Source organism: Artemia sp. Qi Xiang Cuo, chromosome 15 (assembly GCF_049724085.1).
Source record: "Artemia sp. Qi Xiang Cuo chromosome 15, ASM4972408v1, whole genome shotgun sequence".
Lineage (NCBI taxonomy): Eukaryota > Metazoa > Arthropoda > Branchiopoda > Anostraca > Artemiidae > Artemia > Artemia sp. Qi Xiang Cuo.
In genome coordinates this window covers 38,119,693-38,146,468 of record NC_142808.1, presented here as the reverse complement: position 1 = coordinate 38,146,468, position 26,776 = coordinate 38,119,693, and the positions used below count along the sequence as shown (strand labels likewise).

Genomic DNA, 26,776 nt, shown 5'->3' with positions numbered 1-26,776 from the left:
TCTCTCAATCCCCGTAAAGTTCTTTTAAAAGATACAAAAACTACTAATTTAACACAAAAATTTCGTTTTTAATGACCACCAAGTAAAGAAAAACTACTCGGAATCCGGCAACTGAGTCTCTCAAACCCCTTAAAGCTCTTTTAAAAGATACACAAACTACTTCTTTAACACAACAATTTCGTTTTTAATGACCATCAAGTAAAGAAAAATCACACTGAATTAGGCAACTGAGTCTCTCAAACACAGTAAAGCACTATAAAAAGATACTACTAATGACCACCAAGTAAAGAAAAACCACACGGAATCAGGCAACTGAGTCTCTCAAACCCCTTAAAGCTCTTTTAAAAGATACAAAAACTACTTATTTAAAAAAAAATTTTATTTTTTAATTACCAAAACTTAAATGAAAAACACACGTAAATAGGAAACTTAGTATCTAAATCCCTGTATATTTATTTTAAAATATACAACAAATGACCACCAAGTAAAGAAAAAACACAGGGAATCAGGCAACTGAGTCTCTCAAACCCCGTAAAGCTCTTTTAAAAGATACAAAAACTAATTATTTAACACAAAAATTTCGATTTTAATGACCACCACGTACAGTAAAACCACATGGAATTAGGCAACTGAGTCTCTCAATCCCCGTAAAGCTCTTTTAAAAGATACAAAAAATAATTATTTAACACAAAAATTTCGTTTTTAATTACAACAATTTAAATGAAAACAACACGGAATCAGGCAACTGAGTCTCTCAAACCCCGTAAAGCTCTTTTAAAAGATACAAAAACTACTTATTTAACGCAAAAATTTAGTTTTTATTTACCACCAAGTAAAGGAACACCACATGGAATCTGGCAACTGAGTCTCTCAATCCCTGTAAACCTCTTTTAAAAGATACAAAAACTACTAATATAACACAAAAATTTCGTTTTTAATGACCAACAAGTAAAGGAAAACCACACGGAAATAGGCAACTGAGTCTCTCAAACCCTGTAAAGCTCTTTTAAAAGATACAAAAACTACTGATTTAACACAAAAATTTCGTTTTTAATGACTACCAAGTAAAGGAAAACCACACGGAATGCGGCAACTGAGTCTCTCAATCCCCGTAAAGCTCTTTTAAAAGATACAAAAACTACTGATTTAACACAAAAATTTCGTTTTTAATGACCACCAAGTAAAGGAAAACCACACGGAATTAGGCAACTGAGTCTCTCAAACCCTGTAAAGCTCTTTTAAGATACAAAAACTACTGATTTAACACAAAAATTTCGTTTTTAATGACCATCAAGTAAAGAAAAATCACACGGAATTAGGCAACTGAGTCTCTCAAACCCTGTAAAGCTCTTTTAAAAGATACAACAAATGACCACCAAGTAAAGAAAAACCACACGGAATCAGGCAACTGAGTCTCTCAAACCCTGTAAAGCTCTTTTAAAAGATACAACAAATCAGGAGGCATCGGGGCGCCGGGGGTCCTTTGGGGGTCCAGAGAACCTTTGCTGTCCGGGGGCTTCCTTCGGGGTTGGGCTGGGGGGATCGGAGCCCTTTGGGGTTGTGTTAAGGGACCTCACAACACCGTTCAAATGTCTCTAACTGTTTCACCGAAATAATTCCCTAAAATAATAATTTGTTCTGAAAAGATATAATCAAACCTTAAAAAGTATTATAATGGAGGCTCAGGAGTCTTTGGGGTGCCGGGTGGTCACACAAAATCAGAAAAAATGTTCAATGTTCTTTTAGTAGCTATGCAATTAGATTAAAAATGAAGATATTTATGCAGAGTTTCAGGTAGCTATGGCTAAGTTTGCTAAAAGACCAGTTATTTTCTTGCGAAAACACACAAAATCAGAAAAAATAACTGAACCCCCCATGTACCTGAACCCCTGGATCACCGAACCCCCATCCCACTGACCCCCCCATGTACCTGAACCCCTGTCTAACCGAAACCCTGTACAACTGAACCTCCGTGCTACTCGACCCCATTTAACTAATCGCCGTGTAACTGAATCCACATGTAACTGAACCCTCGTGCAACTCAACTCCCTCAAAACACTTTTCAGCCATTTCTTGTTAATTTTTTTTATTTCTAAACTATTTAAAATTGACAACACTGTGCAAACCAAAACACTTTTCGGTCATTTCTTTTTAAAATTATCCAATCGCTAATTACCCCTTTTTTTCTCCACCTTCAAATGTTCCTTTGGTCATTGCTCAGTTAACACTAAGATGTAAATTGAGTAATCCTCTCGCAATAACAAACCAAACCAGATTATACCCACTTAACCAGATCAAAAATGGCGCTCACACTAACTTGATTAGTAATTGGACTTTCAGTCCTACATTCACGGGTTTCTGCAAAGTGCTATGGACTTCATTGAAAAAATACCAGTTTAAAAAAAAATAAAAAAAATAAACATGTATCTATGAGTTTGACCTCCAAAAAATCGATGTCACAATAGAAAACCCGTCTCTTTGAAAGGTGTAATGACCTGTAGAAATGTTTACCTACCAGAAAAACCTGTTTGGTACGGGGGCCCCATAGAAATATAATGTTGATTACTACTAATTACTCCCCCTTGATTTGGAAATACATTTTGCCCTCTATCCTACATTTTTGAGAAATGGCAGCCCTGTATAATAAAAAAGCAAACAATTTTGTTGAATGCTCAACGAACATAAAATGACCCCCTATCGACGGTAATGCGTTTTTATATCCCTGACCTCTTTTGTCTACAGTGAGGCTTTTGATGTATCTATTGTTATCAAAATCCCATTTTTAAAGTATTGGTAACTACTGGGTAGAGTCACTCCTTACTTACATTTTATTACCACGAATCAGCATGAAAAGCCTATTCTTTGGATGTATCCCTTGTTATCAAAATTCTGTTGTTTAGAATTTCGGTTAATATTGAGCTGATCGCTCTTTACTTAGAGAGCGATCCACGAACCCTTTGATTATGTTCTTGGTACGCAAAGTCCTAATCCTAATACCTTTACCGATCTTTTCGGCTCCTAAGTTGCAAAAAAAATTGGTACCCTAATGCGTAGAAACCGGCAAACAAGATTAGTACTAATAGTTACTATGGTACTTTGTTTGAATGGCACAAAATTCATGATGAAATGACAATTTAAGAGCTATTGTTTTGTTTTTTTTAGTAACACAAGCGATATTACTTTTTCAATCATGAAATTTGGCAAGTATCTTGACTTAACAACTCACAATTTAGTACTACAATAAAAGTTGAGTGGCATTATGTTTTCCTATTTTTATTATTTTTATTGTTTTTTAATGTGATTAAGCACAAGTTTTATTAGCTAATAAAACTGTAGATAAGTAAACTGTTTTCAAACCCATTTTTCATAAAGGAAATAGCAAACAAAACCAGTTATAACTAAACGTCATAAAAAACAATCAAGAGCCAGAAAGAAAAGTGTAACACAAAGAAACAGTGTTGGTTTTTCTATTCATTACAAAAATAATAGTACATAAAGATAGAATTACAGACCAAAACCAGTTTTGGAAAAATCATTTTTGGCAAAACCAGTTATAACAAAACGTCATAAAAAACAATCAAGAGCCAGAAAAAAAGTGTCAAACAGTTCGTGGTAACGAACTGTAAGTAAGGAGCGACACGGCTCAATGGTAACCGAAACTCTAAAAAACGGAATTTTGATACCAATAGATACATCAAAAGAATCAGATTGTAATTATAATTTCAAATATATAAGTTTCATCAAGTTTAGTCTTACCCATCAAAAGTTACGCGCCTGAGAAAATTTGCCTGATTTTCGAAAAAAGGGGGGGAACACCCCCTAAAAAATATAGAACCTTAATGAAAATCACACCAACAGATTCAACGTATCAGAGAACCCTACTGTAGAGGTTTCAAACTCATATCTGCAAAAATGTGGAATTTTCCATTTTTTACCAGAAGAAAGATCACGGATGCGTGTTAATTTTTTTTGTTTTTTTTTTTTTTTCCCAGGGGTAATCGTATTGACCCAGTGGTCCTAGAATATCATAGGAGGGCTCATTGGAACGGAAATTAAAGTTTCTAGTGCTCTTTTTAAGTGACCAACAAATGGAGGGCAACTAGGCCCCCTCCCACGCTCATTTTTTTCTCAGTCACCCAATTAAAATTTTGAGATAGCCATCAGTATAGTCGAAAATCTAATAAATATGTCTTTTAGGATGACTTAATCCCCTACAGTTCCCAGGGGAAGGGCTGCAAGTTATGAACTTCGCCCATTCCTTACATATTGTATTGGTTATTGGGAAGTATACAGACATTTTCAGGAAATGTTTTTTTCTTGTGGGGGGGGGCTGGAGGAGGGGGTAACTAGGGAGAACCTTTCCGTGGAGGATGTTTCTTTGGGGTAAGGGACATTTCTATGAAGGGAGCGCTGGATTTCAAAGCATTATTTAAAAAACGATCAGAAATTAAATTAAAAAACCAAAACAATTTTTTTCAACAGAAAGTAAGGAGCAACATTAAAAGTTAAAACGAACAGATATTATTATGTATATGAGGGGGTTCTCCCCCTAGTCAGTACCTCGCTCTTTACGCTAAAGTTTTTTTTTTAGTGCTTTCAAAAGAGCTATCTATTCTAATTGAACGGCCTTTGTGATTCAGGGGTTTGTGAATTAATTTTTTTTTTTACTTTTAACGTAAAGAGCATGATATTGAATAATGGGAGAACCCCCTCATATACGTAATAACATATACGTAATAAAAAAAAACAATAAAAAAAACAAGCGATACGGCTCAATAGTAATCGATACTTTTAAAAAACAGAATTTTGATATCAATAAATGTATCAAAAGAATGGACTTATAATGCTGATTCTAAATATATAAATTTTTATTAAGTTTAGTATTATTCATCAAAGGCTACGAGCCTGAGAAAATTTACCTAATTTTCTAAAGAGGGGGGAAACATCCCCTACAAGTGAAAGAGTTTTAATGAAAATCACACCGCCAGATTCAGTGTATCAAAAAACCCTAATACATAGGTTTCAAGCTCATATCTGCAACTTTGTATTTTTGCCAGAAGAAAAATATACGAATATAGAAGTTCGTTACGTAAGTTAATTTGTAAATTACGTCAGAACCAAATTTAGAGACAGCCATTTAGCAAAAGAAAAGTAAAATTTTTATGCAAATTTTGTTTACTTATTCAATGACGGTGATCCAAATTAAAAGCTGCATTAACTAAAAAACGTTCAGAAATTAACTAAAAAAAAAAACAAGTTTTTTTAACTGAAAGTAAGGAGCGACATTAAATCTTAAAACGAACAGAAGTTATTCCGTATATGAAAGGGGCTTTCCCCTCCTCAATGCCTCGCTCTTTACGATAAAGTTTGACTCTGTCTTACTACTTTATTCTTTAAAACAATAAAAACTTTAGCGTAACGTGCGAGGCACTGAGGAGGGGTTAGCCCCTTTCATATACGGAATAGTTTCTGTTCATTTTAAGTTTTAAAGTCGCTCCATACTTTCAGTTTAAAAAACTTGTTTTTTTATTTAATAACTCAAAGAAACAGTGCTGGTTTTTCCATTTATCACAAAAATAATAGTAGAAAAAAATAGAATTACAGACCAAAACCGTTTTTGGAAAAATCATTTTCGGCAAAACTAGTTATAACAAAACGTCATAAGAAACAATCAAGAGCCAGAAAAAAAAAATTGTAACACAAAGAAACAGTGTTGGTTTTTCTATTCATCACAAAAATAAATGTTTCGGCAAAACCAGTTATAACAAAACGTCATAAAAAAAATCAAGAGCCAGAAAAAAAAATGTTACACAAGGAAACAGTGTTGATTTTTCTATTTATCACAAAAATAATAGTAGATAAAAATAGAATTACAGACCAAAACCATTTTTGGAAAAATCATTTTCGGCAAAACCAGTTATAACAAAACGTCATAAAAAACAATCAAGAGCCAGAAAAAAAGTGTAACACAAAGAAACAGTGTTGGTTTTTCTATTTATCACAAAAATAATAGTAGATAAAAATAGAATTACAGACCAAAACCATTTTTAGAAAATCATTTTCGGCAAAACCAGTCATAACAAATGTCATAAAAACAATAAAAAGCCAGAAAGAAAAGTGTAACGCAAAGAAACAGTGCTGGTTTTTCTATTCATCACAAAAATAATTGTAAATAAAAATAAAATTACAGACCAAAACCATTTTTGGAAAAATCATTTTCGGCAAAACCAGTTATAACAAAACGTCATAAAAAACAATCAAGAGCCAGAAAAAAAGTATAACACAAAGAAACACTCTGTTGGTTTTTCTATTCATCACAAAAATAATCGTACATAAAAATAGAATTACAGACCAAAACCATTTTTGGAAAATCATTTTCGGCAAAACCAGTTATAACAAAACGTCAGAAAAACAATCAAGAGCCAGAAAGAAAAGTGTAACGCAAAGAAACAGTGTTGGTTTTTCTATTCATCACAAAAATAATTGTTAATAAAAATAGAATTACAGACCAAAACCAGTTGTGGAAAAATCATTTTTCGGCAAAACCAGTTATAACAAAACGTCTTAAAAAACAATCAAGAGCCAGAAAAAAAAGCGTAACACAAAGAAAAACTCTGTTGGTTTTTGTATTCATCAAAAAAATAATTGTACATAAAAATAGAATTACAGACCAAAACCATTTTTGGAAAAATCATTTTCGGCAAAAGCAGTTATAACAAAACGTCATAAAAACAATCAAGAGCCAGAAAGAAAAGTGTAACGCAAAGAAACAGTGTTGGTTTTTCTATTCATCACAAAAATAATTGTAAATAAAAATAGAATTACAGACCAAAACCATTTTTGGAAAAATCATTTTCGGCTAAACTAGTTATAACAAAACGTCATAAAAAAACAAGCAAGACCCAGAAAAAAAGTGTAACACAATGAAACAGTGTTGGTTTTTCTATTCATCATAAAAATAATAGTAGATAAAATAGAATTACAGACCAAAACCTATTTTTGGAAAAATCCTTTTCGGCAAAACCAGTTATAACAAAACGTCATAAAAACAATCAAAAGCCAGAAAGAAAAGTGTAACGCAAACAAACAGTGTTGGTTTTTGTATTCATCACAAAAATAATTGTAAATAAAAATAGAATTACAGACCAAAACCATTTTTGGAAAAATCATTTTCGGCTAAACCAGTTATAACAAAACGTCATAAAAAACAATCAAGAGCCAGAAAAAAAGTGTAACACAAAGAACCACTCTGTTGGTTTTTGTATTCATCACAAAATTAATTGTACATAAAAAAAGAATTACAGACGAAAACCATTTTTGGAAAAATCATTTTCGACAAAACCAGTTATAACAAAACGTCATAAAAAACAATCAAGACCCAGAAAAAAGTGTAACACAATGAAACAGTGTTGGTTTTTCTATTCATCATAAAAATAGTAGTAGATAAAATGTAATTACAGACCAAAACCTATTTTTGGAAAAATCATTTTCGGCCTTTAGTGAAAATAAAAAAAAACTGTTTTAGGTTTTTGGGAATAATGTCAAATTAGGATATTTTTCTCTCCCCTTAGCACAAGCAACCTCCTCCCCCAAAAAGTGCAATTCTTGACTATGTGCCTGATTTTGGTCAGTAATGAAGTATCGCAATCGACCCAAAGTAACTTTCTATATTTACAAAAACTTAATTACCTTGAATTATCTTAATTGAACTTACGGAAAAACATGTGATCATCACATGTGTATCATACCTTTGTTCTTCTGAATCGAAGTCCGAGACTGATTCTGTTGACGTTACATCAGTTGATCTTTGATCCTTCATAGGGGATGCAGAAGATCCCCGAAAAGGTGGCGGAGGCTCGCTGTTTCGATTCATTTTCTAAAAAAAGGAAATCACTGTTTAGACATTTAACTTCAACACTTTTCGAAGGAAAGTAAAGAGCAATACTGAAACATAAGGAAAATCAGAAAATAATCAATACACAAAGCCAAACATTAGCGAGTAGAATCTAACATGAATAAAAGTGATTTTACTGCCCCCCCTCAAACCTACCTTGACCTGTGAGTTTCATTTGTTGATTAATGAAAATTAAATAGACTGCTTCAAATGTAACATGCAGGCGTCTGTAAAAGTTTTATCTTAGTTTTTATCTTTTATTAGGTTTAATTAAAGAAGTATGAATAATATTAATGAAAAATACGCTATTTTACAATAATAAATATGAAAATTTAATTTCATACTTAGAATTTAGCTAGTCAAGAGCATAAGTAAAGAGCAATCCCTGGCAATGATGACCAGAACTTTAATAAAAAGATATCGGTTTTCCACAGTGATTACAAATATGTAAAATCGCGCAAAGTTTAAAGGTACTTGTCTAAACTAAGAACTTAGGGAGCATAATCTTAGAAAACAGGGTTAACATCTCGAAAAGAGGGAGTGATCTTTGTCAAAATGATACTTTAATATTTAATATATCAGAGAGCCTCACAGCAGAAGTTTGAAGTATAGAACTACGAAATTTCCTAATTTGTCATAGAAGAATGGTCGCAGATACTTCTTTCTTTATTGACATCAGGATGATTGTGATGAGCATTTAAAGCTAAAATAAATTTAAAGGGTATGAGTATCACCTAGACATTCTCCATGGGGGTAGTGCTACCAGAAGCTTTGCTTTTACTAACATTTAGATTGGAATATTTCTCATTTACGTATTCTATACATTTTTAATGTCTTCTTGGTTCCGGAGAGAGAGAGAGAGAGAGAGAGGGAATTAAACCGATTCCTACCTGGCAGCATCCATAGGGAAGAGACCTGTATAAAATACTTTTTTTTAATATATCTCCTTTAAAGAGATGAAGAAGTCCTGCAGAAGGTGAAGAGATGGAGGACATCCCCCAAAAACAAAACTTCCCAAAAAATCTCATAAAAAAACGTGACAATAAGCGCAGAAATTATTAATAGTGATTCATTCCTCCAGATGTTTTGAGGGGCGGAATTTTTCAGGAGTGGCTATCATTCTCATAGAATTGTTAAAAGAAAATTTAGCTTGAGCGTAGACAGCGGGGGGTCAGGTTATGGAAGGCATTCTCCCATTTAAGAAAGCCTTGGAACAAACAAGTCATGATAGTGAACGAGAAGGATAAGAAACGAGGGCGAAGAAATGAAGGGACATCCCCTACAAGCAATATTACCTTAAAAATATTCGTTCGAAAACGTGAAACTAGGACTGGAACTAATTCATGATTTTTAATTACCCCCTCCCCCTTGCCAGATATTTTAAGGGGTGGACTTTTTCAGCGATGGTTACCCTTCTTAGATAATTATTATAAGAAAATTAAAATTGAACGTAGAGAGCTGGGGCAAAGGGCTATAGACGCTATTCTCACACTTAAAATATCTTTGGATTCAAATAAGTCGTGATGATAAACTATAAGCAAAGAGACCCCTGTAAGCAGAAATCAAAACTACAGGAAAGCAAGATGTTGATCACAAAGGTGCATCAACAGTCCATTTATTTTTATTGATTTAGACTTCCGTATCAAAATGTGACCTTTGTAAAAATTAAACCATGATATTATTATTATACTTTTATTTCCCGAATAGAAAATTGAGGAGTAAATATAAAAAACAATCTTTATCAGACCAAAATAAAATTACAAACTCAAAATGACAAATGCGACAAAATCATGTCAAAAATTACTAAGTGAAAATAAAATAATGCAGGAGAATTTTAAATTAAAAAAAAAAACAGAAATTGATTTCTGTCACGTACATAATTTTTAGTTTATAACATTTTAGGATTATTACGTCAATCGGGTCTTTATTTTTTTACATACTTTTCAAGAATGTATTGCGAGTGCTTAAAGGGAAACCCAGTAAAAATTAAAGATATTTAAAATATAGTACTTTAATTTTAGAAGGAAAAGGCCGAATACTGCTTAAGATTATGGCCGAAAAGCTGGCCTTAGGGAGAACCACTGACTGATTAAATCTCTTTAATATCTCTTATCTCATTTAACTGGACTTTGGGTTCTCTAAGAGAATCTAAGGATTTTCGAATCTTAGCATTTGAATGACTTATAGAAAATACACTAATCGGTAACCTTGGTACCCATGGTGATCTTTTATATGCATCGCTACTGATGCACCGTGAATAGACTCTAGTCCCACAGACGTTTATGGTAACAAACTTTTGGGAGGATTGGAGACAAAATTTTTTAGTCACTCCCAAATGAAAAACCGTGAAAAACAAATTTAAAGGCTGGGCACACGAAACTGATTTCTGGAACTGATTTCAGCATCTGTGGACAAACGATAGCGGCAAGAAAAATTTGTTGAAAGAAAAATTTATTGAACGAGATTTTCAAAACAAAGAATCTTGAACACAAATAGTCAACAGGAGTTTATTAATAGAGGCATGATTGGTCTCAGCTTAGTTCTCAGTTTAGTTCTCAGCTCAGTAGAGGGGTCTTTCACCACAGACAGCTCTGGCTGACTATTTATTTGTTTCCCTATTTTTTGTGTGATGATCATGATGAAAATCGGCACTGGTTTTGTAAATCGGCGCCAACAGCCCAGCCCTTTAGTTCAAATACTATAATTTAGCCTCCAAAATCTAATTCTCGGAGTGAATATGTCTGGGTTAGATGTCAGAACTGTTTCTCTTCATCCTGTTCGCATTTGTCCCACTACACATTTAATGCAATATATAAGCAGGATATATTTGAAAATTTGTCAATATCTTCAACTATTTTAATTGGATTTTAGGCCAACAACTATTGATAGCACTATTGTAAGCCTGTATCCAAGGAACATTCGATATGGTGTTTTATTAGAGGTGTATTTTATTTTGTTGGATCCGGGATACTATAAAAGTAGTCTTAATTTTATTGGACTCTATTCGACATATAGCCTATAGGAATAGCTTTTATTGAGAAGAGAATCTTTATTTTATTGGGAGCAATGAATGGATATGAATACGAAATTAATGTATGAATAAGATAACTAAGTAAGATGCTAGAATGCTTATGCTATTTATGCTAACAATTAATTGCAGCGCCATGCCACCTGAGGCTAGCACAGCTACACGCGCCCCACCTTCATCCCAATCTGTTCAAAGCTTCACTCTTTACTCCCTTCCTTGAAATTCCAGTTTCCTATAAATCCCTTCTTATGACTTTTTCCAGGTCCATTCGAGGTAAACATGCTTTTCATCTGGCTTCAGATATAAGGTTAAAAAGCATAATTTTCGGTAATCTATCTTTCTTCATCAGTAAAACGTGGTCGAACCATTCTAAGCTTTCTTTCGTCACAACCCTGTAAAGTTGGTTCGAATGGAATCATTAAAACAGCTTAATGTTTGATAAGTGTTTAGTCAAACGGGCACGGCAGTAGTAGAGATGGCCTTCTGGATTTGCAGAGACGTATAGGAAATACTTTGCAGAGACGTATAGGAATCATCGTGCTATTTGCGTACATTATGTTCCTTTCCAAGCAAAGCGATCAAACACGTTTTTGAACCAGGGGCCAGATTGTGTAATGCAATCAGACTGCTTTAGACACAGGTTTCTAAGCCAAAACTTTTGATCGTCACATTACGTATTCAAAACGTTTATTGCACCTTCTGTAAAAAATACTGGTTTCAGTCATAAGGGTAAGAAAATCAAGTTTTCGTATAAATAATGTTTTATACCAAAGACATATCCAAGTTGCGCATATTTCCGACTCAAAAATTCTCAAACAGTAATAGGCTCTAGGCTGAAGATACCTTGCATCATTTCTAGAATTGATTGGCATATGGCTTTATATCATTTTGCGTAAAAGCTAATACTCTTTGAGAAAAAGGGTATAGCATTTACGAATTGGACTGTATGAACGATATTAATTTTTGATTGAATAATAGGGACGTGAATCATTCTAATTAGTGATCGGACCGTATGAAGGTGGAGAAAAAGGGTTAAACTGATTAGCAGTTAAGGTAACTCCGAAGGGTTTGTTAACTCAGGCAATTTGTTATAAATTTGGAACAACATCAATCTTTGAAAATAGTTGACGATGATAGAATGACCTTGTGACTTGACCTAGCTTTACTTCTTCGATGTGTTCTGTATAATACATAAGTGGCGTTTGAACATGTTGCCAATTCAAAATAGGGTCTAACGTTATAGTATACTAAAAAGTTGAAACTAAGAGAGATGTTGATAGCAAGAAAAGAATTTTAATAAAGAAATTCAGAACAATCCATCGAAATCCTTAAAAATCAAGTAATGAGATGTATATGAGTATGAACAGTCAAGGCTCATAAGCACCAATGACCCTAACCACCAGGGACCTCAAGCACCAAAGGTCCCCATACCCGAAACTCCAAAGGAGTCCCCTCCCCCCAACTTTTTGGCCCCCCTCATTTTTTTTAATACATTTTTTTGAAGTTTTTTTTATCTTTTTTTTTATTATTTTTTTTAACATGATATATTTTTTCAACTTTTTTTACATCTCTTAGAATGACATGTAACATACTTAAAACATAAAAAATCACATTTAATATTTCCCAAATTCAAAATGAGAATTATATAGAAATGTTAGTCGTGCCTTTTACTATTAAAAAATATTGTTTGTACTAGAAATTTTTTTAACTAAATTTTTTTTGGACTTCGAAATTATTCAACTTTGTTTTTATTACGTATTTTAAAATGACATAAAATATCTTTACGGCTCTAACAATTGCACTCTATGTTTGCTCAGAGACATAATTTGGCTTTCCCACTGGTACTCTATGGCCGGTTTTCGACACTATCTACTTTATTGCATATATCAAATCAGTATTTTTTACACAGTGAAACGTAAAACACATAAATAATATCTATAAAAAAGTGAAGATGAAGCATTTTAAGAAAGTATGCTCACATGATAGTGTTATTGTAGCATTGAAAGCTGACAAGGAGAAGTGTTTAAACTATGAAATAAGTACAAGAGGTAAGACTATCGGAAACGTATGCGTGCATTGTCATGACAGTAAGGAATTAAATTTCTTTGGAGTACCAAATAAATTCAACTCTTATGATGGTGGATATGTGAGATTGAGATCTCCTGAGATGATTGCACTCAAAGAAAATGCCAAAATAAAGATAATAGTCGATGAAGAGGGGCATCTTCTTACTAGTGCCTGTGGTAACATGTTACCCCGTGTTGATCCATATCCTCAGCTTTTGGGTATTAGCATTCAACGGAAGATCAAAAGAAGAAAGGCCTACTCTTCTACTAATATCATAAGCCATATCTTGTCTACGTGCCAGAACTTTTACCTAAGTCAAAGTAGTGCTGTAATACACAGTGAAGTTGCCGGAAAAATAAAAAGGGTATTGGCATAAAATATCATCTATGGAACATAAATCTGAATCAATGAAAAACAAAGTAGCAGAAAATGCTATTACCATTGATCAAGCAGTTAATGAACCAAATAATATCAAAGACGAAAAGTATATTGAGCCTTTCGATAACACACCTGTAAAAATTGTGTATGACTCAAAATAGAATAATGATTATTCTACTGATTACGAACTAAGAGAAGACAATAGCTATAGTATCATGAGAGAACACGGTGAACCATTTTATGGAAACAGATTCAAAATGTCCAAAGTTGAGTAATGATATTAATAATACATCATAATATATTTTTTAGTTAGTATTCTGCATAGTATTTTTACCTTAAAAATAAACTATGCATCATACGGGTATTATTTCGACATTTTTAGTATGCCAGAGTATCACACCCTCAGAATGTCTTCTAAAACATTAGAGATGTAAAAAAAGTAACTTACTTACATCTACTATCTGACACAAGGGATATTATTGACAAAATCTAGGTATCAGAGTGAATAAATTTTTTCTATCAACATCTTTGTTAGATACATTGGATAAAATTGACTAAATCTAAGTATCAGATTGAATAAATTCTTTATCAACATCCGTTGTTGGATATGTCATTATGGAAAAAGTGCAAGTAAGTAAGTAACAAACTCTTCCTTGAGTTCACCTCTTGGATACACAATACAAAAAATTTAATTGAGAATATTATGAAAAAAATGTAAGTAAGTAACAAACTCTTTCTTGAAGTCACCTCTTGGATACACAATACGGAAATTTAATTGAGAAAATTATGAAAAAAAATGTAAGTTTGTAACAAACTCTTTCTTGAAGTCACCTCTTGGATACACAATGCATAAATTTCATTTAAGACATTATGAAAAAATTTTAAGTAGCAAATTTTTTCCTGAATTCCTCTCCTGGATAAATGAAAAAACATTTCATTCAAGAAATTATGACAAAATTCTAAGTAAGTAACAAACTCTTTATTGTTTTCACCTCATGGATACACGATGCAGAAATTTCTTTCAAGATTTTATGAAAAAATTGTAATCAATTAACAAACTTTTTCTTGAATTCGCCTTTTGGATACACAATACAGATATTTTATTCAATAAATTATGAAAAATCACAAGTAAGTAACAAATTCTTTCTTGAATTCGCCTCCTGGATGTACAGAAAAATACATTTCAATAAAGAAATTATGACAAAATTCTAAATAGGTAACAATATCTTTCTTGAATTCGCCGTTTGCATGCACAATACAGAAATTTCATTCAAGAAATTATGAAAAAATTCTAAGTGAGTAACAATCTCTTTCTTGAAGTCCCCTCTTGGATACACAATACAGAAATTTTAATTCAAGAAATTATGAAAATTTTTGTGAGTAAGTAACAAACTCTTTATTCATTTCACTTCTTGGATACACAAAAAGACATATCATTCAAGAAATTATGACAAAATTCTAAGTAAGTAACAAACTCTCTTGAATTCACCGTTTGCATGCACAATACAGAATTTAATTCAAGAAATAATGAAAAATTCTAAGTAAGTAACAATCTCTTTCTTGAAGTCCCCTCTTGGATACACAATATGGAAATTTCATTCAAGAAATTATGAAAATATTTGTAAGTAAGTAACAAACTCTTTCTTGGAGTCACCTCTTGGGAACACAATGTAGAAACTTCAGTTAAGAAATTAGGAAAAAAATGTAAGTAAGTAAGTAACAAACTCTTTCTTGAATTCGCCGTTTGGATGCACAATACAGAAATTTAAGTCAGGAAATTATGAAAAAAAATTGTAAGTAAGTAAGAAACTCTTTCTTGAAGCTTGGATACACAATGCAGAAATTTCATTTAAGAAATTATGAAAAAAATTGTAAGTAGCAAATTCATTCTTGAATTCGCCTCCTGGATAAACAAAAAAGACATTTCATTCAAGAAATTATGAAAAAATTTAGGTAAGTAACAAAATCTTTATTGTTTTCACGACTTGGATAGACGATGTAGAAATTTCGTTCAAGAAATTATGAAAAAAATTGTAAGTAAGTAACAATCTCTTTCTTGAAGTCCCCTCTTGGATACACAATAGGGAAATTTCATTCAAGAAATTATGAAAATATTTGTTAGTAAGTAACAAACTTTATTGATTTCACCTCTCGAATGCACAATACAGATATTTTATTCACGAAATTATGAAAACATTGCATGTAGGTAACAAACTCTTTATTGTTTTCACATCTTGGATACACAGTACAGATATTTCCTTCAGGAAATTATGAAAAAATCGCAAGTAAGTAACAAACTCTTTCTTGAAGTCACCTCTTGGATACACAATGCAGAAACTTCATTTAAGAAATTATGAAAAAATTGTAAGTAAGTAAGTAAGAAGTAACAAATTCATCATTAAATTCACCACCAGGATAAACAAAAAAGTCATTTGATTCAAGAAATTTCTTGAGTTCACCGTTTGGATGCACAATACAGAAATTTTATTCAGGAAATTATGAAAAAAATTATAAGTAACAAACTCTTTCTTGAAGTCACCTCTTGGATACACAATGCAGAAATTTCATTTAAGAAATTATGAAAAAATTGTAAGTAAGTAACAAATTCTTCCTTGAATTCGCCTGCTGGATAAGCAAAAGAGACATTTCATTCAAGAAATTATGACAAAATTCTAAGTAAGTAACAAACTCTTTCTTGAAGTCACCTCTTGGATACACAATGCAGATATTTCATTTAAGAAATTATGAAAAAAATTGTAAGTAAGCAGCAAATTCATTCTTGAATTCGCCTCCTTGATAAAAAAAAAAGACATTTCATTCAAGAAATTAAGAAAAAATTCTAAGTAAGTAACAAACTCTTGGATACACAATGCAGAAATTTCATTTAAGAAATTATGAAAAAATTGTAAGTAAGTAGCAAATTCTTCCTTGAATTCGCCTGCTGGATAAGCAAAAGAGACATTTCATTCATGAAATTATGACAAAATTGTAAGTAAGTAACAAACTCTTTCTTGAAGTCACCTATTGGATACACAATACAGAAATTCCATTTAAGTAACTATGAAAAAAAATTGTAAGTAAGTAGCAAATTCTTTGTTGAATTTGCATCCTGGATTAACAAAAAAGACATTTCATTCTAGAAATTATGACAAAATTCTAGGTAAGTAACGAACTCTTTATTATTTTCAAGTCTTGGATACACGATGTAGAAATTTCGTTCAAGAAATTATGAAAAAATTCTAAGTAAGTAACAATCTCTTTCTTGAAGTCCCCTCTTGGATACACAATACGGAAATTTCATTCAACAAATTATGAAAATATTTGTAAGTAAGTAACAAACTTTATTGATTTCACCTCTTGGATACACAATACATATATTTCATTCACGAAACTATGAAAAAATTGCAAGTAGGTAACAAACTTTATTGTTTTCACCTGTTGGATACACAGTAAAGATACTTCATTCAAGAAATTATGAAAAAATCGCAAGTGAGTAACAAACTCTTTCTTTAAGTCACCTCTTGGATACACAATGCAGAAACTTCATTTAAGAAATTATGAGAAAATTGTAAGTAAGTTAGTAAGTAAGTAACAAATTCTTCATTGAATTCGCCACCTGAATAAACAAGACATTTCATTCAGGAAATTATGAAAAAAAAAATTGTAAGTAAGTAACAAACTCTTTCTTGAAGTCACCTCTTGGATACACAATGCAGAAATTTCATTTAAGAAATTATGAAAAAAATTTGTAAGTAAGTAAGTAGCAAATTCATTCTTGAATTCGCATCCTGGATAAACAAAAAAGACATTTCATTCAAGAAATTATGAAAAAATTCTAAGTAAGTAACAAACTCTTTATTGTTTTCACGTCTTGGATACACGATGTAGAAATTTCATTCAAGAAATTATATAAAAATTCTAAGTAAGTAAACATCTCTTTATTGAAGTCCCCTCGTGGATATAAAATACGGAAATTTCATTCAATAAATTATGAAAATATTTGTAAGTAAGTAACAAACTCTTTATTGATTTCACCTCTTGGATACACAATACAGATATTTTATTCAAGAAATTATGAAAAAATTGCAAGTATGTAACAAACTCTATTGTTTTCATCTTTTGGATACACAGTACAGATATTTCATTCAGGAAATTATGAAAAACCGCAAGTAAGTAACAAACTCTTTCTTGAAGTCACCTCTTGGATACACAATGCAGAAACTTCATTTAAGAAATTATGAAAAAATTGTAAGTAAGTAAGTAAGAAGTAACAAATTCTTCATTAAATTCGCCACTTGGATAAACAAAAAAGACATTTGATTCAAGAAATTTCTTGAGTTCACCGTTTGGATGCACAATACAGAAATTTTATTGAGGAAATTATGAAAAAAATTATAAGTAAGTAACAAACTCTTTCTTGAAGTCACCTCTTGGATACACAATGCAGAAATTTCATTTAAGAAATTATGAAAAAATTGTAAGTAAGTAGCAAATTCTTCCTTGAATTCGCCTGCTGGATAAGCAAAAGAGATATTTCATTCAAGAAATTATGACAAAATTCTAAGTAAGTAACAAACCCTTTCTTGAAGTCACCTCTTGGATACACAATGCAGATATCTCATTCAAGAAATTATAAAAAAATTGTACGTGACTAACAAACTCTTTCTTGAATACACCTCTTGGATGCAAAATACGGAAATTTCATTCAAGAAATTATGAAAAATTTACAAGTAAGTAACGAAATCTTTCTTGAATTCTCGTCTTGGATACACAATACAGACATTTCATTCAAGAAATTATAAAAAAAATGTGGTAAGTAAGTAACAAAATCTTTCTTGAATTCACCTCTTGGGTACACAATACGGAAATTTTTGCATGTCTCTCTCACTATGAGTGTGTGTCTGAGCTGATGTGCTGCCATCTATAACCGGTCTGACCTAAATTCAACGTAATGATGCATAAAGTCAAAATAAATAGAACTTGGATCTTATGTATGTTATCTGATGTATCCAATGAGTTAGTTATTTACTTACAATTTTTTCATAATTTCTTGAATGAAATTTCTGTATTGTGTATCCACGAGTTGAATTCAAGAAAGAGTTTGTTACTTACTTACTTACAATTCTTTCCTAATTTCTTGAAGGAAATTTCCGTATTGTGTACCCAAGAGGTGAATTCAAGAAAAAGTTTGTTACTTACTTACTATTTTTTTATAATTTCTTGAATGAAATGTCTGTATTGTGTATCCAGGACGAGAATTCAAGAAAAAGTTTGTTACTTACTTGCAATTTTTTCATAATTTCTTGAATGAAATTTCCGTATTGTGTATCCAAGAGGTGTATTCAGGAAAGAGTGAATTACTTACGTACAATTTTTTTATAATTTCTTGAATAAAATATCTGTATTGTGTATCTAGGAGGAGAATTCAAGAAAGAGTTTGTTACTTACTTACAATTTTTTCATAATTTCTTGAATGAATTTGTTGTATTGTTTGTCCAGGAAGCGAGTTCAAAAAAGAGTTTGTTTGCAATTTTTTCATAATTTACTGAATTAAATTTCTGTATTGTGCATCCAAACGGCGAATTCAAGAAAGAGTTTATTACTTACTTAGAATTTTGTCATAATTTCTTGAATGAAATGTCTTTTAGTTTATCCAAGAGGCAAAGTCAAGAAAGAATTTGTTACTTACTTACTTACAATTTTTTCATAATTTCTGAAATGAAGTTTCTGCATTGTGCATCCAAGAGGTGACTTCAAAAAAGAGTTTGTTACTTAATTAAAATTTTTTCATAATTTCTTGAATGAAATGTCTGTATTGTGTATCCAAGAGGTGAAATCAAGAAAGAGTTTGCTACTTACTTACAAATATTTTCTTAATTTCTTGAATAAATATCCGCATTGTGTATCCGAAAGGTGTATTCAAGAAAGAGTTTGTTACTTACGTACAATTTTTTTTATAATTTCTTGAATGAAATTTCTGCATCGTGTATCTATGACGTGAAATCAATAAAGAGTTTGTTACTTACTTAGAATTTTGTCATAATTTCTAGAATGAAATGTGTTTTTTGTTTATCCAGGAAGCGAATTCAAGAGAGAATTTACTACTTACTTACAATAATTTCATAATTTCTTAAATGAAATTTCTGCATTGTGTATCCAAGAGGTGACTTCAAGAAAGAGTTTGTTACTTACTTATAATTTATTTCATAATTTCCTGAATTAAATTTCTGTATTGTGCATCCAAACGGCAAATTTACTTAGAATTTTTTCAAAATTTCTTGAATGAAATGTCTTTTTTGTTTATCCAGGAGGCGAATTCAAGAATGAATTTGCTACTTACTTACTTACAATTTTTTTCATAATTTCTTAAATGAAATTTCTGCATTGTGTATCCAAGAGGTAACTTCACGAAAGAGTTTGTTACTTACTTACAATTTTTTTTTCATAATTTCCTGAATGAAATGTCTTTTTTGTTTATCCAGGAGGCAAATTCAAGAAAGAGATTGTTACTTACTTACTTACATTCCCCCCCCTAATTTCTTAAATGAAGTTTCTGCATTGTGTATCCAAGAGGTGACTGCAACAAAGAGTTTGTTACTTACTTACAAATATTTTCATAATTTCTTGAATGAAATTTTTGTATTGTGTATCCAAGAGGGGACTTCAAGAAAGAGAATTTCTTGAATGAAATGTCTTTTCTGTTTATCCAGGTGGCGAATTCAATGAAAAATTTGTTACTTACTTACTTACTTATAATTTTTTCATAATTTCTTAAATAAAGTTTCTGCATTTTGTATCCAAGAGGTGACTTCAAGAAAGAGTTTGCTACTTACTTGTGATTTTATCATAATTTCATGAATAAAATGTCTGTACTGTGTATCCAAGAGGTGAAAACAATAAAGAGTTTGTTACCTACTTGCAATTTTTTCATAATTTCTTCAATGAAATATCTATATTGTGTATCCAAGAGGTGAAATCAATAAAGAGTTTTTTACTTACTTGAAAATATTTTCATAATTTCTCGAATGAAAATTCCGTATTGTGTATCCAAGAGGCGACTTAAAGAAAGAGATTGTTACTTACTTAGAATTTATTCATAATTTCTTGAATGAAATTTCTACATCGTGTATCCAAGACGTGAAAACAATAAAGAGTTTGTTACTTACCTAGAATTTTTTCATAATTTCTTGAATGAAAAGTCTTTTTTGTTTATCGAGGAGGCGAAATCAAGGATGAATTTGCTACTTACTTACAATTTTTTCATAATTTCTTAAATGAAATTTCTGCATTGTGTATCCAAGAGGTGACTTCAAGAAAGAGTTTGTTACTTACTTATAATTGTTTTCCATGATTTCCCAAATTAAATTTCTGTATTGTGCATCCAAACGGCGAATTCAAGAAGAGTTTGTTACTTACTTACTTAAATTTTTTCCCTAATTTCATAAATGAAGCTTCTGCATTGTGTATCCAAGAGGTGACTCCAAGAAAGAGTTTGTTACTTACCTACAAATATTCTCATAATTTCTTGAATGAAATTTCCATATCGTATTGCGTATCCAAGAGGGGACTTCAAGAAAGAGATCGTTGCTTACTTAAAATTTTTCATAATTTCTTGAATGAAATTTATCTATTGTGCATGAAAACAGTAAATTGAAGAAAGGATTCGCTGCGTATTGAAAATTTAGTCATAATTTCTTGAAGGAAATGTATTTATTGTGTATACTAGAGGTGAAAAAAATAAAGAGTTTGGTCCTTACCCGCCAATATTTTCATAGTTCCCTGAATGTAGTTTCTGTGTTGTGTATTCAGGAGGGGACTTCGAGAAAGAGATCTTTACTAACTTAGATTTTTATCACAATTTCTTGAATTGAATTTCTCTGAGCAAGCATAGAGTACAATTTTTAGAGCCGTAAGCATATTTTATGTCATTTTAAGATACGTAAAAAAAAGTTGAATAATTTCGAAGTCCAAAAAAAATTTAGTTAAAAACAAGTTCTACTACAATCAATATTTTTCTAATAGTCACATTAGAGTCACATTTCTAATAGTGTGACTCTAAAAGTCACAACTAACATTTCTATATCATTCTCATTTTGAATTTGGAAAATATTAAATGTGATTTTTTTATGTTTTAAGTATGTTACATGTCATTCTAAGAGATGCAAAAAAGTTGAAAAAATATATCATGTTAAAAAAATAATAAAAAATAAGTTTAAAAAAAACTCCAAAAAAAGTATAAAAAAATGGGGCCAAAAAGTTGGGGGGAGGACCCCCTTTGAGTGTGGGGATAGGGGACCTTTGGGGGTTGAGGTCCCTGCTAGTTAGGGTCATTGGTGCTTATGATCCTTGACGGTTCATACTCATATACACCTCACTACTTGATTTGTAAGGGTTTCTATGGATTATTCTGAATTTCTTTATTAAAATTCTTTTCTTGCCATCTAAATCTCTCTTAGTATCAACTTTTTAGTATACTATAACGTTAGACCCTATATTAAATTGGCAACACTGTTCAAACGCCGCTTGTGTATTACACAGAACACAGCGAAGAAGTAAAGCTAGGTCAAGTCACAAGGTCATTCTATCATCGTTAACCATTTTCATAGATTGATGTTGTTCCAATTTTATAGCAAATTGCCTGAGTTAACAAGCCCTTCGGGGTTACCTTAACTGCTAATCAGTTTAACCCTTTTTCTCCACCTTCATACGATCCGATCACTAATTAGGATCACTCACATCCTTATTATTCAATCAAAAATTAATATCGTTCATAGGGTCCAATTCACAAATGCTATACCCTTTTTAGCAAATAGAGTTAGCTTTTACGCAAAATGATATAAACCCATATGCCAATCAATTGTAGACATGATGCAAGGTACCTTCAGCCTAGAGCCTATTACTGTTTGACAATTTTTGAGTCAGAAACAAGCGCAGCTTGGATGTGTCTTTAGTAAAAAAACATTATTTATACGAAAACATGATTTTCTTACCCTTATGACTGAAACCAGTATTTTTTACAGAAGGCGCAATAAACCTTTTGAATACGTAATGTGACGATCAAAAGTTTTGGCTTAGAAACCTGTGTCTAAACCAGTCAGATTGCATTATACAATCTCGTCCATAGTTCCAAAACGTGTTTGAACGCTTTGCTTGGAAAGGAACATAATGTACGCAAATAGCACGATGATTCCTATACGTCTCTGCAAAGTATTTTCTATACGTCTCTGCAAAGTATTTCTTATACGTCTCTGCAAATCCAGAAGGCCATCTCTACTGGCAGCACTAAACTTTTTTGCACGTAGACCAATGCCCCGTGTAGCACATGTTCCACTTTTCTGGTTCTCTGACTTTGGCCAGGAGTGCTATGCGTGGTTGGAAGCAAATCTTCCGACGTTACACGTGTCCCCCCCCAGATTTCTCCAGAAACCTAATTGGCGCTTGTCGACTCTGGCTGAGCTTACAGTGACATTCTTGAACCCCTCTCAAACAAATAATCAGCGGTAGCAGGACTAGAGCGCGTGCCCCGAATAACAAAGAATTGCAAGTCCAGCATGTCAACTGTTCAGCTCGAACGGTTCTAGGTGTTTACCCATCTGAAAACCCCCGCCCCCTCGAAAATGCCCCCCCCCCCCGAAAAAAACACGGAAAATAACCCCCCGGAGAATACTCCCCGCAAAAATACCCCCCCCCCCAGGAAATAATGCTTTTCCAAATTTGAAAGTTTTATTTGAGTTTTTTTTAAGTTTCGTTCTGAAGTGTTACAGAAAGAGGAAACGAGGAATTTACACACCAGAAGTATCTTAAAAACTTAGAAAAAACGCAAATCCACTTTTGTTGAAAAGAGATTCCATATGAGCTTCTGTAATTTGTGGCAGTAGCGGGCGCCAAATAAAAAAAAGAAGGAAAAAATATAGACGAAAAATCATCAAAATTAAGCAAAAATCATATGACACCAGAAATTTTAAGAAGGTTTAGCTTTCCTTTGAAAGGATAGTTGGTTTTGGGAACCAACAAATTCCTAAACTAAACAAAGGTATGAGGCACAAAAAAACTTACTTTTTACCTCACTTTATTTCTCAAGGTTTTGTTTTATAACAAACAGATGGTTCAAGGTCATCAAAGGTCGGTGCCCTTTGGAGAGGGAAGGGGTTGAGACTAGGTACTTCAGAGGTTGATACTAGCGACGGGTACTTCAAAATACTTTTCTAGATAACCATTGAGGGTCTAGATCCATTCCTCGCAGGTTCACTCACCTAACTCAGCTGCTTTGAAAGACAAACAAAAGCTCCTTATTTAGAATTTTACCAGTATTTCTTTTATTGACGATAAAGCAGATGCAACCCCCCGGAGTATATATAAATGATTGCAAGGTCGTGGTTTCTCAGTGAGTTACAATATTTAATCGATTGTTTTTTGGAGTTTAGGGGGGGAAGGTACCTGGGTACCTTAAAAAATACGGACGAAAGCGTCGTCAAACTCTACGAGTTTGTTTTTCTTATCTTCCAAATGTAAAACTACCCCAAATCATCATTATTAAATAAATTAAACCCTTAACGAAGGAAATTACAATAGATAACCTAGTTAAACTAAACAACCGAGTAATAATTAAAAGTAGTAGAGCTGACAACCCCCCACGTCTTCTCAAGAACAGAACATAATTTGCACTTAAAAGAAAGAAAAAAAAATAACCGTGTATAGTCTCAATACTTCTTGATTTATTAAAGTAAAAAAAGTGAAAACATTTAAAATATGTTTTGTTTTCAATAAAGTGCAAACTATGTTCAGGTCTTGAAAAGGTCTGGGGGTTGTTAGCCCTACTCATATTAATTTTTGCTCGTTTTGACTTTGACTCAGTTATTTATTTTAACTTCTGTTCGTTTTGGGTTCATTTATTTATTGATAGTGATTTGTGGTAGCTTTACGTTTGGAAAATTATGTGAATTTATATCTACTCATTTTTGGGTTAATGGAGCTCTTTACTATTCTTTGACAAACTTGCTTTGTGGAAAGTTTGTTTTTTAATTTATTTCTGTTTGTTTTTTATTGACATAGTCTTTTTCATAGAAAAAATGTTTTATATCTTTTTGTTTTTTTTCTATTAAACTCCATAGTTTTTGGCTTTGCAGATTATTTGACGTTATTTAATAAATACTATCTGTAAGTAATTAAACAAAAAAAAGACAAGTTTTGCAACTGAAAGTTAGGAGCAACGTCAAAACTTAAAATGAACAGAAACTATTACGTAGCCTATATTAAAGGGGTTAACTCCTCCTCAAGACCTAGCTCCATTCTTAAAGAATTAGGACTAAAAAATTCAAAACTTTAGTGTAAAGAGCAAGGTCTTGAGGAGGGGTCAACCCCTTTCTTATACGTAATATTTTTCTGCTCGTTTTATGTTTTAATGTTGCTCCTTACTTTCAGTTGAAAAAACTTGTTTTTTTTCAATTTAATTTCTGATCGTTTTTAAATAATACCGGAAAATCCAGTTCTCCCACCATAAAAAATTCCTTCCCCCTACGGAAAATTTCTCCGTGGAAAGTTCTTCACACGCAAAATACCCCCCCCCCCCCGCCAGGGAAATTCCCCCACATAATTCCATTCTAGCTGAAAATTCCGCCCAAAAAATTCCTTGCGGATGAACTGTGGTGAAAAATTTTTCCAAGCGCACCTTCATTTGAAAAAGACTAATTTCAGATTGTTTTTAAAATCATGAGTAGGGAAAGGGGTACCAGCCCGGGGGGCACCTCTGCTGCCATCTATAATTGAGTCTGACACTGACAGGTTATAATTTATTCAAGGATTATTGATCTACTAACGGGTCAATGACAACTTTTCCAAGGTCGATTTATTTGTTGTTTCTAAGTGTATTGACTCCGAGACGAAGTTTGCACATGCGCATTGAATCCCAACGGGGCAATGTATTGATCCACAAGAGGGAAAGTAGATTTCTGAGAAATTGATTACATAATCGGTGGGGAATTATTGGTCAACGAAGGGGAATTAAGAAACAATATGGCTTCTTTGATCTTTAGGTCTGAGGGATAAATGGTCTTTAGTGACAGAGATAAATTAATATTCTATTTTTAAATATGGCTTCTCCGGTCATTAGGCTTAGTGATAAATTCTGGAATTTATATTCTATCGAAACCTTAATAGTGTAGCCAGGAACACCTATGAAGTGAAGACAGATTGAATATATTTTACGCGGGAAATGGTTTCCTAGGAATTTCAAATGTGACAGCGCAAGGATGTCGAAACAAAGGAAGACGCAGAAATTACTTTTAGGGGATATTTGGGGGAAACAGTTTCAGACATTTTAGAAGATGATTTAGGCGAAACACTTCGAGAACTTTTAGAAGATGATTTGGGGTGAAACTCTCTGGTCGTTATAGTACATAAGTTCCATTTGAACAGTGTTGTGAGGTACCCTACCCAACCCCAAAGGGCCCCATCCTCCCGGGCCCAAAAAAGACCCCCGGGCCCCTTGGGCTCCCGAGCCCCAAAGACCCCCGGGGCCCCCCAAGAGCCCCCTCCGTAGTTTAGAGTTTTAGTTTGATATTAGCTTACAGTTTTAGTTAGAGTTATAGTTTAGTTTAGTCGTAGTTCAGAGTCTAGGGTTTCAAGTTGGACTCTCAGCACTTAGAGTTTTAGTTAGAGTTATATTTTATTTTAGTTTTAGTTAAGTGTTTTTGAACTTGTAGTTAGTTTTAGCTAAACGTTTTAGTTTAGAATTTAGCCTAGAGTCCTAGCTTAGAGTTTTTCGTTGCACTTTTAGTTTAGTTTAGTATTAGTTTAGAGTTGTAGTTTCGTTTTAGTAAAGAATTTTAGTTTGTAGTTTAGTTTTAGTTAAGAGTTTTAGTTTAGAGTTTAGAGTTTTAGCTTAGAGTCTTAGATATGAGTTTTAGTTTAGAGTTTAGAGTTTTCGTTGCACTTTTAGTTTGGTTTAGATTTAGATAAGAGTTTTAGTTTAAAGTTTCAGTTTGGTATTACAGCTTACAGTTTTTGTTTAGAGTTTAGAGTCTTAGCTTAGAGTTTTAGTTTGAGTTTAGAGTTATAGTGTAGAGTCTTAGCTTAGAGTTTTAGTTCTATTTTTAGTTTAGTTTAGTTTTAGTTGAGAATTTAGAGTTTTAGTTTAGAGTCTTAGCTTAGAGATTTTGTTAGAGTTATAGTTTAGTTTACTTTTAGCTAGGAGCTTTAGTTTAGATCTCTAGTTTAGTTATACTTAATAATTTTAGTTTAGAGTTTATAGTTTTAGTTTAGCTTTAGTACACAGTTTCAGTTTTGAGTCTTAGCTTAGAGTTTTAGTTTTAGTTAGAGTTATAGTTTAGTTTAGTTTTAATTCAGGGTTTTAGTTTAGAGTCTTAGCTTAGAGTTTTTCTTAGAGTTATAGTTTAGTTTAGTTTTAGTTT

At 32.2% G+C, this 26,776-nt stretch overlaps 1 protein-coding gene across 1 annotated transcript in view; it reads right to left on the bottom strand.

The window, feature by feature from the left end:
* Positions 1 to 26,776, bottom strand: part of LOC148943658 (uncharacterized) — an 88,919-nt gene that overhangs the window by 16,507 nt on the left and 45,636 nt on the right. Inside the window, exon 3 of the mRNA XM_089101059.1 lies at positions 7,749 to 7,876. Within this exon, the coding sequence (XP_088957185.1) occupies positions 7,749 to 7,876 (128 nt within the window). The remainder of the gene's footprint in view (positions 1 to 7,748; positions 7,877 to 26,776) is intronic.